General features: G+C 36.5%; 1 protein-coding gene across 17 annotated transcripts in view; it reads right to left on the bottom strand.

Annotated features, from left to right (window-relative positions):
- ptprt (protein tyrosine phosphatase receptor type T) overlaps positions 1 to 15,913 on the bottom strand; it is a 311,398-nt gene that overhangs the window by 126,369 nt on the left and 169,116 nt on the right. For 7 of the 17 annotated variants that reach the window (XM_078948028.1, XM_020703318.3, XM_078948026.1 and 4 more), the window contains exons 15-17: positions 14,922 to 14,958; positions 12,442 to 12,498; positions 499 to 634 (exon numbers count right to left, since the gene is read on the bottom strand). In XM_078948028.1, the coding sequence (XP_078804154.1) occupies positions 499 to 634; positions 12,442 to 12,498; positions 14,922 to 14,958 (230 nt within the window). The remainder of the gene's footprint in view (positions 1 to 498; positions 635 to 12,441; positions 12,499 to 14,921; positions 14,959 to 15,913) is intronic. The other 10 variants (XM_078948035.1, XM_078948033.1, XM_078948029.1 and 7 more) reach the window with 2 other exon arrangements.

The raw sequence follows: 15,913 nt of genomic DNA on the forward strand, positions 1-15,913 counted from the left end.
TGATCTCTATAAAAGTTAAAGCTTCGTAAATAAAAAATTAAACGCTTGATGTTTCTGTGTCATCTTACTTTTTTGTCCTAACTTGTTCCTTCAAATTTAATTGCACAATAGCTATGAGGACACTTGGTGAACCTTTGTAACTTATGTTGTATTTTGAACTGTGTCACGAAATAATGACATAGTTCAAAGACTCTTGGCAGCCTCTAAGTCAAACCAGCCCCTGCCTTTTTTCCTGATTTTTCTGTCAGCTTTTGTTTGTCCATTGATCAGTCGGACTGGACTAAAGCCCATTAATGCCCTGATCGAGTATTTTTTTTTTTTTTGCAGAGGAGCCGATTACCTGTAATTGAGATGAGTTTAAACAAGTGTTTGACAATATGCACAGTCTGACGGAGGCTGCCAGCTGTCTTTTTAGTGCCTACAAAAACCATAAACAGACAAAAGACAAGCTGAGTCTTTTATAAAACACTGGGTTTTAAAGGTTTTTTGACTTCATACCTGCGCTTGAAGGTGAGGACGAGTCCGAGGAGGATGATGATGAACATGAGAATTCCTGCAATCACTCCCGCCATTTTCACAGTGCTGTCCACCTGCTTCTCCGGCTCCATGGCATCTGAATCCTGTGTGGATGCACCTACACATGCAAACAAACACACACACACACACACACACAGACAGACACATACACAATTATGTAACAGACATTATGTTTACAGTAAATTAAAAATCATCACATTATCATTTGAAGACATGAACACTCCTTTTTTATTTCATGCTTTAGATTAATTTTCTGGTCATTACAGGGAATTGTGGAGGTAGGTCTATACAGCTTCAAACCAAAAATTACCTTTTTTTAATTCCACTTTAAGATTTATTTTATTTCAGTAACTTTAAAATTAGATACCCTTGTACTGCTTTCAACATATCTCAGAGGGTGAGCTGCAATTACATTTGTGACATCTGCCTTATTTCGCTGGTTATCAGCAGGTGTTCAGACTTATGGTAAGTTAAAGTCTCACTATTGTCACATGTTGAAGTTGTTCTCTGCATTTGACCCATATGCTTGGGAAGGAAGCAACAAATGAGGTGGGTTAACCCCACAAGTCAACACTTAAAAGTTTAAGCAACAAGGGAGTAATTGGATCCCACTTTTAGAGCCTTTGGTATGACCCAACTGAGAATTCAAATCCACGATTACCCCTGTCTCAGAGATGACACCATCCTACCATGCAACCAAGAGCAGGAGTTTTGCCTATTTGCTGCTTTGGAGTATTCAGATGTACAGTATGAACCAGTATTAGAAAAGCAACAGTTTCTGTGCTTTTACAGGTAAAACATTTTTAATTCTTCTTGAGTTTAAAAAATTTCAGTAAAAAAACAAAAGTCATCAAAAGCAGCAACTAGTTTCCCAAAAGTTAGAAGTCTAGCAAATCCACCCCTGGTGAGACCACAAAATACTCAGAGGAATTCAGGAGCAAACAAACATGTGTAGATCCATAGTGACAGTCTGAGGAAGGATAAACACGTACTGCTTGTTTGGAGAGTTTTCCTCTGAAGGAGAGCTAATAACTATAGGCTTATTTAGGAGCTGTTACATCTACATTTACGTCACATACAGTGTTCCTATGTAGAGCAGACGATCTGCACGGCAAAAATTATAAATAAATAAATGAATAAATAAATAGCTTCAGCATGCCTAAGTTAAAGTTCAGTTCTTCATAAAAAGTGCTCTTAGTCTGTAATCACAACACTCAAACCTACTGTCATCACATGGATTTATTGCTTTTAACACAAAGACAGCATGGCTTTAAAGGATGCTGTTTCTTTTTTTCAAAACAGGACTTTCCTGCATCAAAAACATTCACATATTTCCCAATGCAAAGCACACGTTTGCATGCACATGCATAAATGTAAAACACGTTTTTGGTTGCCGCAAAAAGAGCAGCACAGGATGAGTATCAAGGTGGTAGTTTAAAAATGAAAATGAAAACAAATAGGAAGAGAGATGCAAGGCAATGACAGGCAGACATGCAACAAAACAGAATGATAAAAAAGGTTTTTTCTCTGTACAAACCCTAAACTGTAAATAGTTGGGTGGAATTTTGAAGAGACCCAAAAGCAGTATATATAATATTTCTGGAGGTAGAATAAACTTGTTTTCTTTGAAGGGGCAACACATATAGCAACAACAAAAAGAAAAAAAAGAGAAAGAGTTGTAGAAGGAATATATAAAAAGATCATACACAGTCCTTAAAACAATAGAAAACATTGGTTTTCAGACAGACAACAACAACAAATCTTTAGTATGAATAAATATAACCTAGCAGGACTAGACGTGCGAGAGGAGTTAACAAAAACTTTGTATAAAGATCTGTTCTTTTTCAAATTTCTTTGCACTCTAGTATACTCACACAGCTCTTTTTTTATTAAATAATGGGGGGAAAATGCATGATGGTTGGAGTTCCGTAATGAAAGAGAATATTATACAAACTTAATCAAAACCTTTGGATGGTTATATTCAGAGGGTTTTCATATACAGAACAATCTTTTCATGCAGGAGCGTATGATGATCAGCAGTCTTCAGAGATCTAAAACTAAATCGTATAATGTAGGTTTTGTACTGAAAAAAGTTGTAGATTAAATCTTTTTTTTACAACTGTGAGACCAAGAACATTTTTTTATTTTAAATAGTACCAGTCAAACATGGAGTTAATAGTCAGACAGCTATTCCAGACTGAATCAAAGAAATAATTTGGTGCCGGCAGAAAATCTGTGTGTGTCTATTTTAACGTAACAATGGTTTATTGAACCTAACTAGCAGTACCGGTGTACCGACACGTCAAATTTCATGATCAAATTTAGGTATAATTATAGCAATCACATGCAGTTTTTGAACTGGATTTGATTCATATTTAAATTTCTAAAGCTCCACACCTTTCTTCATCGCTTCTATTCATTTTGTAACCCATATATATCGATATATGTGAAAAGGAAGAATCAAAATACAAAGATTGGCTGTATCTTCCGACTTTTCTTTGTGAAAGCTAAAATGTGCCAAAGGGGTATCCAGAACTTCTTATTAAGGTAACTGGTAGATGCTGTATAATTATAAAGCGCTTTACTAACCTATTACACCAAATATAATGACAAACTACAGAGCAGAAGAGGAAAGAAGGTCAAAAAGTGCAGCAACACGTCCATCAGAGCTGTATAATGATGAAAACATGGATCTTTATCTAATGTGATCGTTTTATTGCGTCATGAGGGATTTGGTCCAATTTGATGAGATGTGCTATACATTACTACAGTTAGGCTACGTTCGTACCGAATGCAATTCACACATCAAATTCACGTTGAACACCTCTCTTTCGACAAGTGTCAAATTTCCTGCTCAATGCTTGTCCATAAATGTCTTCATGAACTTGACACTCCAGACACTTGTGGAAGGAGCTTCCGCTAAAGGTTTTTAGCCTCATTGCTACAAACTACAATAAAACTAGAATAAAATTAGGGAAAATTTGAATCATTATCTCAATGTAAAAAAAGAAAAATATAAAGTTCAGGAGGAGAACTATTAGAATCTCTTCCATATTGGCTTTGGACTCCACCCGCTGATGGCGTCATCAACACATCCCTGAGCAGCTGATGCAATATGTCTTCTTTGCCAAAGTTCAGATTTTCAAACTCTCACCTCGCCACGATGCCTAAACCATGCTTCTACTAGACGGACAGGCTGCATCAGAAACACAAATACCTAAATCAGGTTTGGTGTGAAAGCAGCTTTAGTACAAAAAAGCAAGAATCGTTTGTGTGAGTGTTTCTGTCTTTTAAAAATGCTCGTATGTCTTTGTTCAGATAAACCAATCAAACGTGTGAGAAAGTTTCAGTCAGTTTGTATCTTGATCCCTTTTGTTTTTGTTTGTTTGTTTTTTTGGTTATATTACTACACGTTCAGAAGGCATTATTTTTTATATATTTAAATTTTTCAACTGAAATTATTTTCTGAGGTCTTGCAATTAGTGATTTTAATCATTTTAGAAATGCTAACATTTAAAAAACATAATATTTTTACAACTGTAACAAATTTTAATTCAACAAGTTTTCTAAAATTTTGCAAGAAAAAACCAATGTAAAAAAAAAAAATTTTTTTTCCTTGAGCAGCTAAGATGGATTTGAGCTTAAAACATATTCTCATAACATAGGCTCAAAACTACTGTGTAAATCCAGTGGAACTCGCTGACCTGAAATACCCAAGCAATAATTTTAGCCTGACCCCACAGTAAAGAAAAAGAAGAAAGAGCGGGGAATGGTTTTGTTCTATCTCAGTCCTGCTCTGAGCAAGTTCCCATTATACCTTGATGAATAAAGACAGCCAATTAATGGAGTAATGCTCCAGTGTGGGAGTTCAGTTAATCTCTTGCCTCTGTCATTGTACCCCCGTTTTCAGTACCTACACAAGGTTGGCAGCAGAGTTTACAGCATGAACAGCTAACCTTGGCTTGCTCTGTTAAAGCTGGTTCAGTCCTGCATGGCTGCCCCAAGATTATCTTCTTTCAAAAGCATTTATAACCCAATCATACAGTTTTTATGTTGATCAGAAAAATAAGATGAAAAACTACTGTATATATTTTCATCTTTTTTCCATCTGCCTCTTTAGAACCTGATCTGGTACACTTTAATGACAAAAAAAATGTAATATAAGTTCAAACATAATGTATGTTCTTTCAACAAACACTACAACAACCTGTAGTGTGAATGGCTTAAAAGAAAAACCCTCACCTGTCATATATATATATATATATATATATATATATATATATATATATATATATATGTGCTCACACATTTTGCTGAAACGTGTGCCCCGTTAATCACCTCACAGGTGTATTAAACCCGTATTTCCTCTTTGAGTGATTCACAATATGTGTCAGCTGACACATTTCACTGTGACCCCATTTATTCACAGCTCGCGTACTGATTGGGTTCAGCAGTTCATGATGCAACAGAGGAGGACCCCATCTGGCAGCGGGTTCAGCTTCATTTAACACTGCAATTGGCCAGCTCGGAAACGCTCAGCCAATCAGATGAACTTGCACAAGGGTTCTGACCGGAGCAGAGGAGATGAAACATAATGGGCCGTGTCCATTACAAGAGGATCAAACCTGAGTTGAAGCAAATTGCCACAGCAGAAAAGGATTGATTTTGAATTGTTGCAGATGCAATATGAAAGTGTGTTGTCACTAACAGGAAGCCTCTAACAACTGAAAATGTATGGTTCCACTTTGAAAACTTTCCAGCATCACTGAAACAGGATTTTGGTGTAATTGCATTACAAACATCTCGTCTCCTTAAGATGACCCTCAATGTACAGGTCACATGAAGGTTCGCACATTGATTCACAATTTAGCTTATGGTGATGGTAAATGGTAAATGGCGCATTTTCTACCTACAAGGCCCAAAGCGCTTTACAGTCACAGACAGTCACACACACATTCACACACTGGCCAACCTCCCACCAGAGGCAGGGTGGGGTTCAGTGTTTTGCCCAAGGACACATGGGCCATCGAACCTGTATTCTTACAATCATGGGTCGACCGCCCTAATGCTGCACCATGGCCGCCCCAATGTCAACCATAATAACAAATGGCTCAGGTTACAATAAAATTGGATAAACTGTAGTTTCAATTATACTTGGAGGCAAGTTTGGGTCATGGGGTCAGCAATTTGTCTCTCCAGCCACCACTCCCATCTTACTCTTTGTTGAATTGTGCTGTATTTTTAATCTCTGTTGTGAAGGATCTGCCTTGGATCCTCCTCCAAGTCCTCTATGGTCCAAAATATGTATTTAAACCACACAGCTCACGGCCTTAGGAGAGAAGGAGCTTAGATTGACTGGTAAATTGACAAATCCACCATTCACCCCAGATCTCCTATCAACCCAACAGATCAATACAAAGTCCATATTACTAAAGACACAGGGACCAAATGTTGACCAATCTCATGTTTCCAAACCAAATAGTTTAACTCCTCCATGTAGGTGTGTGGATCATTCCTAACATTCCTCTTTTTTTCCATCTGAAAACCATTAGACTTTGAGGTGCCAATTTTCATTACAGCTGCCTCACACTCCTCCGCAGACCACTCTAGCAACAATTGGGGATCGTGGCTTGAGGAAAGAATAGCATTATCCACTAAAAGCACATATGGGATTTTGAGTCTCCCAGTCAGTTCTGATGCTCAACAACTTTAGATGAAAAAATACAAGTCGGATGGAGTCTAGCTTTCACCAGAAACAAAACTCACCCAAATCCATCCTGCAGTGATTATAAACAGAACTGATCATCCATAATGGAGGGCTATATGTGTCTCATCCCCTGAGAAACCCAGTAACATATTTTGTAAAACAAGATCAAATGCCTTCTCCAAGTTGTGGACATAAAGGAAAAACTCCCAGCATTCCTCTCAAGGACTCTGGGTTAAGGAGTGCAGGTAATGGCATCAAATCTAGTTTTTAGAAAAAGAAGATAGTGGTTCATAAATTATGCACAATAAAAGCAGAGGACATTTTTGTCCATATTTAACTAATCATTGGGGCGATTGCTTGCTGAACTCGTACAGGATATATGAATCTCTGGAATTTCATGATTGTTCCCCATGTACACTAGAATAATATCCTATTTTCATACATGTCACTGGATTCTTCTTTTTTTCATTTAATTTCCCCCCATTTTAAAATATTATTATCAAGGAGGAATTTTGAGTATAACCAGTGATATTAAAAACGTAATCTCATCCAAATCAAGAGAAGATTGATTCTTTGAGCTACCAACCCACTTCAGCCCCCCTGAATGGCAAATTAAATGTATGTGTGTGTTTGCAGCAGACACGCATGTGTGTCTCTAAGGTGAAGGTTACAGTTTGCTTGCTTTGTGTGCTTCTTAATGAGTACTTGAGCATTTTAATATCAGATGCATGCCTCTTTCAATTGTATGTGGGATTAAATGATGCGTTTGTGAATGGTTACACAGAAGCCCATTGCGAAATGTGTGTGAATCAGTAGTTTGCTCCAGTCAGCAGTGGGTTTACTAAATTCATGCTGGTGGGTTGGGTCTTAGACCAGGGTTGATTCAAAGGTTTCTTTTTCTTTTTTTTGGTTTTAAATGTTGGCAGCTGCGGAGCGCATCCACTGTGGATTAGTGCTGCCATAGCTATAACAGGATTACCAATCTAAACTATGCTACCACAGAGTTTCCCTTCAGTCTCTTTGCGTAAGCATGCTTAATCTGAAATCCACCTCAGGCCGTGCTTACTTTCTGTGTGCATATCTTCACTTCACCACATGCCTGTATCTCCTATAAAGGCATTCATCCAGACACAAACCAATTTTTTCTATATTGAGGTCAACAGAGGACACTTCAATGCATTATCCTAAATTTGAAGAACCAAAATGCTCAACTCTGTTCATCCTCTGATAGATTTTGAAGTTACGTCAGGTTAAAAAACAAAACCTATTTGTTCATTTTCTAATTTTTATTTGGGATGGAGCAACAGTATGTGCACTGACTGGAAAATCTTTCCTTCTAAAGTGAGATGGAAAACCCAAGGAGTGTTTAGAGCAACCAGTGGAAGAGATTTCTCCGATGTGTTTTGAGTATTGCCAAAAGCCTCCAATAAATAGAAAAACATTTATGAAAATGGTGCAACTCTTACTTTTTCTTTGCTTTTTCCAATAAATGTGATGAAGGCTTGCAATTATGATACTAGTGCCAGAACTAAATTAACTGAACCTAATTATTCCATTCTCTAAGCTGCAGTTTTAAAACAAACTATTACTTTTTTTTATTATTATTCAAGAATTACCCTTAACCTACTTTAAATGCTTTTCTGAAAAAAAGAAACCGCCAAAAAAATTACAATGATGTTTTAGGATTTTTCAAGCTTGCTTCTGCATGCTGCAATCTGTACATATTTTAGTGTCTAATTTATATTTATCTACAACCTACTTGGTGGTAATATTGGTCAATAGGAAACAATCACACCAAATATCCTTCATAATCTTTTGTCAGCCATCGCCTTTTCTGAAGGTAGCTAATCATTTGGGAATCTCTTTGGTTTGCTAGTCTAATAACCAGTTATCTAAAAGGAGTTCCATTTTCATCCATCCCCACAGAAATTCAGGCAGTGTGCATGCGCATCTTAGGAAAATAATAGATGGGTTGATGACCTAAGGAACCACTTAAAGTCCCACTCCAACTATATGTTTTTCTAGTAAAAGCGTTCACAGGTCTTTAATCATAAAACTGTCATTTTTATCCAAATTAAAAAGCCTGTGCCATTTTTTGAGACAAATTTTCTGCGGACTAGCAGGAGTTTACAGAAATTGGCCTCTGAGTATGTAACCCTACACTGAACATTCTTTTGTCTGTCCCGCTAGCTTACAGCCCCTCACAACCCCAAGCTAACATTAGCGTAGGAAAGAAAATGGCGAGCAATTTCAAAGCTATGCAGCTATGGTTTTGAGCCAAATGGTAGCACAGATGAGGAAAATTAAGATGTTAATGGATCTATTTGTCTGCAAGTGAATGCATCAAAATTTGAGCAGGGAAGGGAGACTTTGGCCCGCCCATCGCAGTTGCTGCGTCACAAACCTGAGCTTTTTCAAACTGTGCATTTATTCTGCTCCTAATTCAATATAATTTGAACAAAAAAATACTCAGAAATACGTCCTCCATCATGAGAAAAATGCTACAAGCACATGATAAAACCACCAAAAACGCAATTTTCAATGTGGTGAGTCTTTTAAATTATCTCAAATGCAGTCAAGAATGGACAAATGTATTAAAACATTTAACGGATAGTGATGTGAATGAAGTTCTTATTCTGGTTACTCAAGAACCACTGACACTATGGTTTCTCGCACTCCCAAATGTCCTTGAAACATAAACAGCAGCATTGGTGGAACTCTTTAGGTTTTCCTAAACACCATCCATTTTTTTAGTCAAGTGTCCACATCAGTGCTCCCCCAGAGGCCGAGGTTAAACTACCAGCTGCCATCTTTTCTAGAGCCTCTTGCACGAGAGCCATTCTGCTGAAACAGCTTCAGCTTTCCAAATATAAAAAAGCAGTTTTAAAAGTATAATAACTCCTATTTACTCAAACAGGGAAACTATAAAAACCGCAAGTATTGGTTTCAGAATCCCTCTATATTGAGGTGAATCTATATTTATTTGGTTGATACCTAAAAGAAGTTTAGAGTAAAACTTTTCAACTTTCTGTGAAATTGTAGGTTCTTCTGTGTGCACTAAAGACAGTCTACTCTGTTCAACAATGATTTTACTTGAGAGCACATTAAAAATATTTGTAATGTTTTTGAAAAAAGACAGGAGGATGGATTTTGTCTTCAAATAATCCAAAATTTTGATGAGTGAAATGATAAATATCATAATAAATATATTCTAAATTTATGTGGTTATTTTCAATGTTTTTTGCTGGATGTAGCTGCATAGCGAGATCTTTTTACAGTTTTGTTTATTCAGTTTATTTAAAGGCATTTATAGTGGCTACAGGAATTTTCAATATCCAATGCAAAGCTCGTTTTTGCATCGTAAAATGGTTAATGATGAGTTGAGTGAGTCAGACGTAGCACTACTAAAGGCCCAGGCGTGTAATGCACGGTCCACCACTGCTGAAATGTTGCCCCACCCTGCTGGGATAGTTTATGTTGACCTTTTCTTTTTTTACAGAGGGGGTTTTAATAGCCAAATAACTTAAGATTGACTCATCAGTAAATCTCTTAGAAAAAAGAAGAGAAGTCCATGGGAACAGCAGTGAGATTAACCCTCCAACACACACTTGTTTCAAATTCAGAAGACAAAGTTATGTAATAAACGAAGAAGCAATGCACCTACATATTTGTGAAACACAAACAGTGAAGTTATGTATATGAGGATCTCAATCCTCGGATATTCATTTGTATAAGATTTTTCCAGCAATTCACCTGGACAGTTGAGTCTGTCCCAATTTTACTCTACAACACGAATAAATTCATATCAAGCATCATCTTGCATCAGGATTGCATAGTGCCAGGTTTGGTTGCAACTCAACTTTCTGAACTACCAATTAAGACCAACCTTAGAACTAATGGTAATGGGGGTTGGATCTGACATGTAACAACAGTGTGTGGATGACAAGAGGCATGTTTGATCCTCCTGTGAGACGCACGTGCAGAGCATATAGCAGGTGGAAGTCTTATTTATCATTCCATGCCATGCATATTACTCTTCCCACAAAGACAAAAAGAATGTCTATCATGAAATGTGACTACTGTTGTTACAAAAAGTTTAGAAAGTCAAACTAAACCAATAAGGCCAAAATATAACTAAAGGTTTGTATTTTTTTTAATTACCTTAAGACCATGATGTTGTATTTTATTACTATAAAGTCAAGACAGTTAATTTATATGTCAACATGTTTCTCCATTCTTATTGAACAGAAAAGATGCATATTAAATTTACCTTTTTTGGCAGTTAATAAATCATAACACTACTCATTGCTAATATGTGGTTTTCTGTGCACAATGAAATCAAGGATACTGTGCATTTGTTTTTAATTCACGTTTCACCAGTTTGGAGTGATTGTGCATGATAGGTGGTTTATTTATTTTGTTGCTGTGGCTCCAAATATATATATTTTGTTTTTATTCAGAAAAAATAAGTGTTTTTGTGTTTATGTCAAGTGATCTCCTATTCTTGACAAAGAACTGATACAGCAGTTTTCTGTGTGATTGTTGCAGGTTAATTCTGTATTGTGTGCGTGTTATTGAAGTCATCATTTTGGTTGTTGTGCTGCTGGATTACATTTACATTCTGTTTCTTCATCTTTGCCTTGTAAATATAAATAACCAAAAAATGTTTTGATGTGGCTTTGATGCAGTTTTGTAAAAAATGTTAGGCTTTGATCCTGGATTTAGAGAAATCTACTAAGCTAAAGAAATTACAAGCTTGTTGTGTTGCTTTAATTTCCTTACAAAAAGTTTATTTAGATAGTAACCTTAAACTATGTCTCGTTTTGGCAAAAAAAAAAAAGTGCTAAATTAATAAGTTCAAATTATGTTCTGCTTTCTGAAGCAGATGAAGTTAATTTAACATATCTGTGGCAGATTTAAAAGAAGAGAAGTATGATCTCCTGTAGGAGGCGCTACACAGACAAAATGACAATGTTGCACTTGTTGCACTCTTTTCACACTTGTTGCAATCAGGTGTTTGAACAACAGATTCTTTAGGATGTAAAACAAAAAAATTAACTCAAACTCTACATTCCTAAACATTTTTTTTTAGAAATAAGGAGTCATTTAAAAGTGCTCAGCAGCTTAAATGCATTACTGTAATTAGATCTGCAATCAGATGGTGAAATGTCTTTTCTGTTGGGTTTTCCATGGTTACACTCAAGTGGTGGTAAAAATCTGTCAATATTTACAAATTCATCAATTTAGCAACAAAGTAAATTAATTTTCAAAGTAAAAAGAGTATGGTTCATTAAAGCCATCGACTTCATGGCTAAGGAATATTAAAGTTCCAACAGCATCCGCTCAAGAACAAATATTGTATGGTGGGAGGTTCAGGGTTGACCAGCTACATGCTGGTTTCAAGCCACATATTTTCTGTTTGTCTATCATCAACCATCTGGTATGACAGTAGACTTAATACCTGTGTGCCTGCACTGTACCAACTGTGTTTGAGATAGAGGCTTGTGGACTGCTTTTTTAGGACTCATGTCTAGTGCAGTGGCGATTATTGAGTGGTGCTTCATTTACAACAACTTGGGGTATTTGCAAACATGGGATTCAACATAACTGTTAAAGTTTACAAGTGGAAATGGAAAATCACGGCAACTCACAAATCCAAACATGATAGTGACTGTGTTATGTAGCAGAGAATAATACGGTACAGACAACCATCCCTTGTTGCTTTACCAAGGGTTTCACCTGGGTTATTTTACCAGCTAAAGACATGACTGCCATAGATTCAATGCTGAAACCATGCTGGTGTAGCTTGTAGACAGCAAGAAAGCCTAATGGAAAATTTCATCCCAGGCTTTGATCCTTTTTTCTGTTGGGTGATCTTTGGTATTTTAAGCTTGTAGACTTTAAAGTAAATGTCTGCATGCAGGACCAGGAAGGAGATTTTAAGCACAGTCAGCAACATTGGAAGCAGAGCAGACATGCTGAAAAATGCCGTGGGATAAGTAAGATGATGATGGTGATGAAGGAACATTAACAAGAGCAAACAAGTGAGACAAAAGAATACCAAGACCTAACTCAAGCAGAAAACATAGGAGAGAAGGGGACAACCAAAAATGAAAAAAGTGTTTGTGTTGTGTTTATGGTTGTAATGTGACATAACACGGGGAAGAAAAATTTTCTGCCTAAGAAGCAGTAATCACCTTCGCTCGGGATGACTAGAATGTATGGCGTTGTTATTTGTCCCCTACCTATTACCACTAAGGCCAAGGGTCGCACGTCCCCGCCGGAAAGCATGAGGAAGAGAGGAGAAGATAAAACAAACAACAACAAAAAAATGAAAAGAAAGAAGAAAAAAGTCGAAGAAAAAAATGTAAAGTAGTGTTTCATCAAGGCTTAGATCTCCTTTGCTTTCAACTGCATTACTTGGTCTTAAAGGAGATAAACTGCAGTAGGGAAAGATAACACTGGCACAATGAAACCAATAGCACTTAGCTAGGATATGACTGGTCCTTTAGCCAAGAAATTACTGTAAATGAGCAATTTAATTGGTTTGTTGCAGGCGAAGGCCTAACAGGTGTGTTACTGGTGAGGATGTTTATTAGTAGAGTGGTCAGAGAATTTGGATGTGGTGTGTCGGGTTAACACTGGAGCCCACCGAGTCTGTCGGCCTGGCGTGACGAATAAATAAAACAAAAGGGAAAGAAAATGGAACAGAACAGAACCAAGTGATGATACAGTAAAATAAAATAAAAAAGAAGGCCTTTGTTTAATAAAAAAAAGAAAAAGTTGGGCATGGATATATTCTGGCCTTGTGCTGCATAAAAATAAGTCGAAGCAAAGAACGCTAGGTTTATTATTTAGTTGCCTTTGTGCTGCATACAGAACACACTAAGTGTTCATTTTATTCCACTAATTAGTGTTGTGTCTCTAAAAGTATTTTGGGGGATGGTTCAGTAGCAATAATCACATCCTTGAACATTAATTGTTAATTGTCTCTATCATACGAGTTACCACAGGGATTCTGGAGTTTCATCTCAGAAGTGCTTCCTAATGCAGCCAGGCTGTGACCAAAACCTGGTTTTGAACCAGCAACTTTAACACAGAGCCTACTTCTTGTTTGTCAGAAATCAATTTAACCTCAGTGGATAAAACACTACTAGAAGCTGGCACCAAGTAACTAAAGGGATGGGTGTTGTTGCATTTTTCACCAAGACGAGAAGCTCAAGTCATTCAGCATGACTTGAATTGAGGTATTAAAAGATTAAAGAAAAGCATCTCTAGTGACATGAGCATAGGAATATTACAGAACTGGAGACCAATGGCTATGTGGACTGGACTCATCCATAAACCTGGTCATGGGTATAAATAGTTTCAATCTCTTCCTAAAAGTGCTTTTTATGTAGCATTTAAATACAAAAAAATAAACAAAAAAATAGTGGAATTTAAACCTGTGTTTGAAGAAAATACTGACAGTTTTTTATAAAAGTTTTCATTTACGAACTAACTTTTTTAAGCAAATCTAGTTTGCAATCAAATTTGACTGTTTACTGAATTAAAATAACATTACAGAAGGTTTATTGGGATAAATGCTCAAATGTAATGCTAAATCTGTTAATGTACTTAGTAAATTGCTTTCCCTATAAAATAGTTTTAAATGTGATTTAGGAGAAACATTTTCTACCTAAATTGAAAAAAAAGGAAATTTGAAGACAGCCACAAAGTTAAAAGCATGTCTTTTCTTAAGCATATGTACTTGCAGAGACATAGAGATCGAGTCTACACTCTGAAAGACCTCCACCCACAGTATGTCTCACTTAAAAACAAGTTGGAAACGGCTAGATGAGAAAAAAGGAAAGAAAAATGTGCACAAATGAGGAATAAAGGTCTGATGCAGACGAGAAATAACAAGGCAGTGAGAGACATGGAGATGGGAGAAACAGAAAAATGAAAACACTGTCTGAAGTGAAGAAAAAAAAGGTAAAAATCAATAGCAAGCTGAAAAGCTTTTAAAGCATGAAGGCTGGCACACAAATGGGTGCATCTGCAAGAGATGAGCAGCAAATAACAATGGGAGACACAAGGAAAGCAAAAAAGAACAGGATGGAATTTGTTCTGGAGAGAACAGTATATAGAATATCAAACGGTACGTTTTCAATATGTGCTACCGCTTTCTACCTTGATGAGTGACATGGATGTTGCATGGAAATATGGACAGGACCATAGAGGAAAAAAGATAAGGAAAAGAGATTTAATCAAGAAAGATCAAAGCAGAAAGAAGGAAAAGGTTGAAATTCATGAAAATCATGCAGGATAGAATGGTCAGGATGGAGTCTGGTTAATATTTTAGCTTTTTGGTTTTCAGTGTGTGTGCGTGTCTACTTATGTAAGAAAACTGCAGCATCAAACATTCTAGAATTACATTAGAACGTTTTACTTCAAAAGTTAAAAATCAAGAGTGATCATGCAATCCCAAATGAGAAACCTGTGTAGAAAATACAAAATTTGGTTTGCTGCATTTGCCTAAATATGAATGAAAAATCAATAAAGGTATAATAAATCTTTGTTTTTTTTTTATTATTATTTTAAATTTTCTACACAGTTTCTTTTAATGGGAGTCCTGCAACACAATATAATAAGTTCAGTAACTTCTGGATGTCTTTCAATGGAAGGGTGCTCATACCTTTGTGAGCGAGGCGGACACAGTTGATTTTGGTTTCCTGTGAAGATAAGAGACAAAACATAACAGTTGAAATCAAAAATCACTTGTTTCATTCCAAAAATAAAACAAATAAAAAAGTCCAAAGAAATGTGGAAACTACAATAGCTGTTTCAGGACAAGGTTCCTTTGTAAGAATTTAATCTATTATTAATCTATTCATGCCGCTGTAAATGACCATGTCTGTCTTTTCATTTTTCTTATTAAAAACTGAAAAAAATAAATAGAGAGAACACAAAAACAGAGTTAAATAAATAGGCTTATTTGAATATGGAGTTCATGTTTTCACATTGTAAACAAAAATGATAATTTGAGGGGAAAAAAAACTTCATGTCTGCAGAGTTTGGGTAGATAACACCTCCTTCCACCTCTAGATGTTGGCTGCTTTAAAGCTTTGACCACTGCTGTCATTCTTCTCCTGATGGGCCGTCACTCTCTGAAGTGATGTGCGCTTTCATTTCTATCTGCTCTTTTCACTCCTTCAGTGCTCCCGTCTTTTCCTCTTTTATTTCCTTTTCTGATGTGCCTTCACAGGTAAGTGTACCTGTCTAGCGCACTTGTCATACAAGGATTGCCTCTGTCATATGCTGGACCATTTGTCTTCATCAAAGACAATGACTAAAGCAGCTGCCAACTCGGATTCTGTTCGCTTCAGCAGAAGACCAAAGTTAATCTTAAGGTACAGGCAATGCTTTTCAATTTTCTTCCAAGGTTTGCATCATTCAAACTTTGAAATAACATCATAACTTGCGTCTCTCATGGACAAACTCCCCAAAAATTACAGTTCTCACTTGACCCGTCAAAGGCCAGTAAAGTGCAACTGTTTGAAAATGTTTGACTAGTACAACAGGACATCATGGTTGTAGGTTGTTTGTTTTATTGTAGGTTAAACTACAATAAAAGGAACAGAACCAATGGAAAAAAAATCACCACAACGTTAAAAAAGGAAACCATAG

This window comes from Oryzias latipes, chromosome 5, assembly GCF_053564925.1.
Source record: "Oryzias latipes strain Hd-rR chromosome 5, Olatipes_Hd-rR_3.1".
NCBI lineage: Eukaryota > Metazoa > Chordata > Actinopteri > Beloniformes > Adrianichthyidae > Oryzias > Oryzias latipes.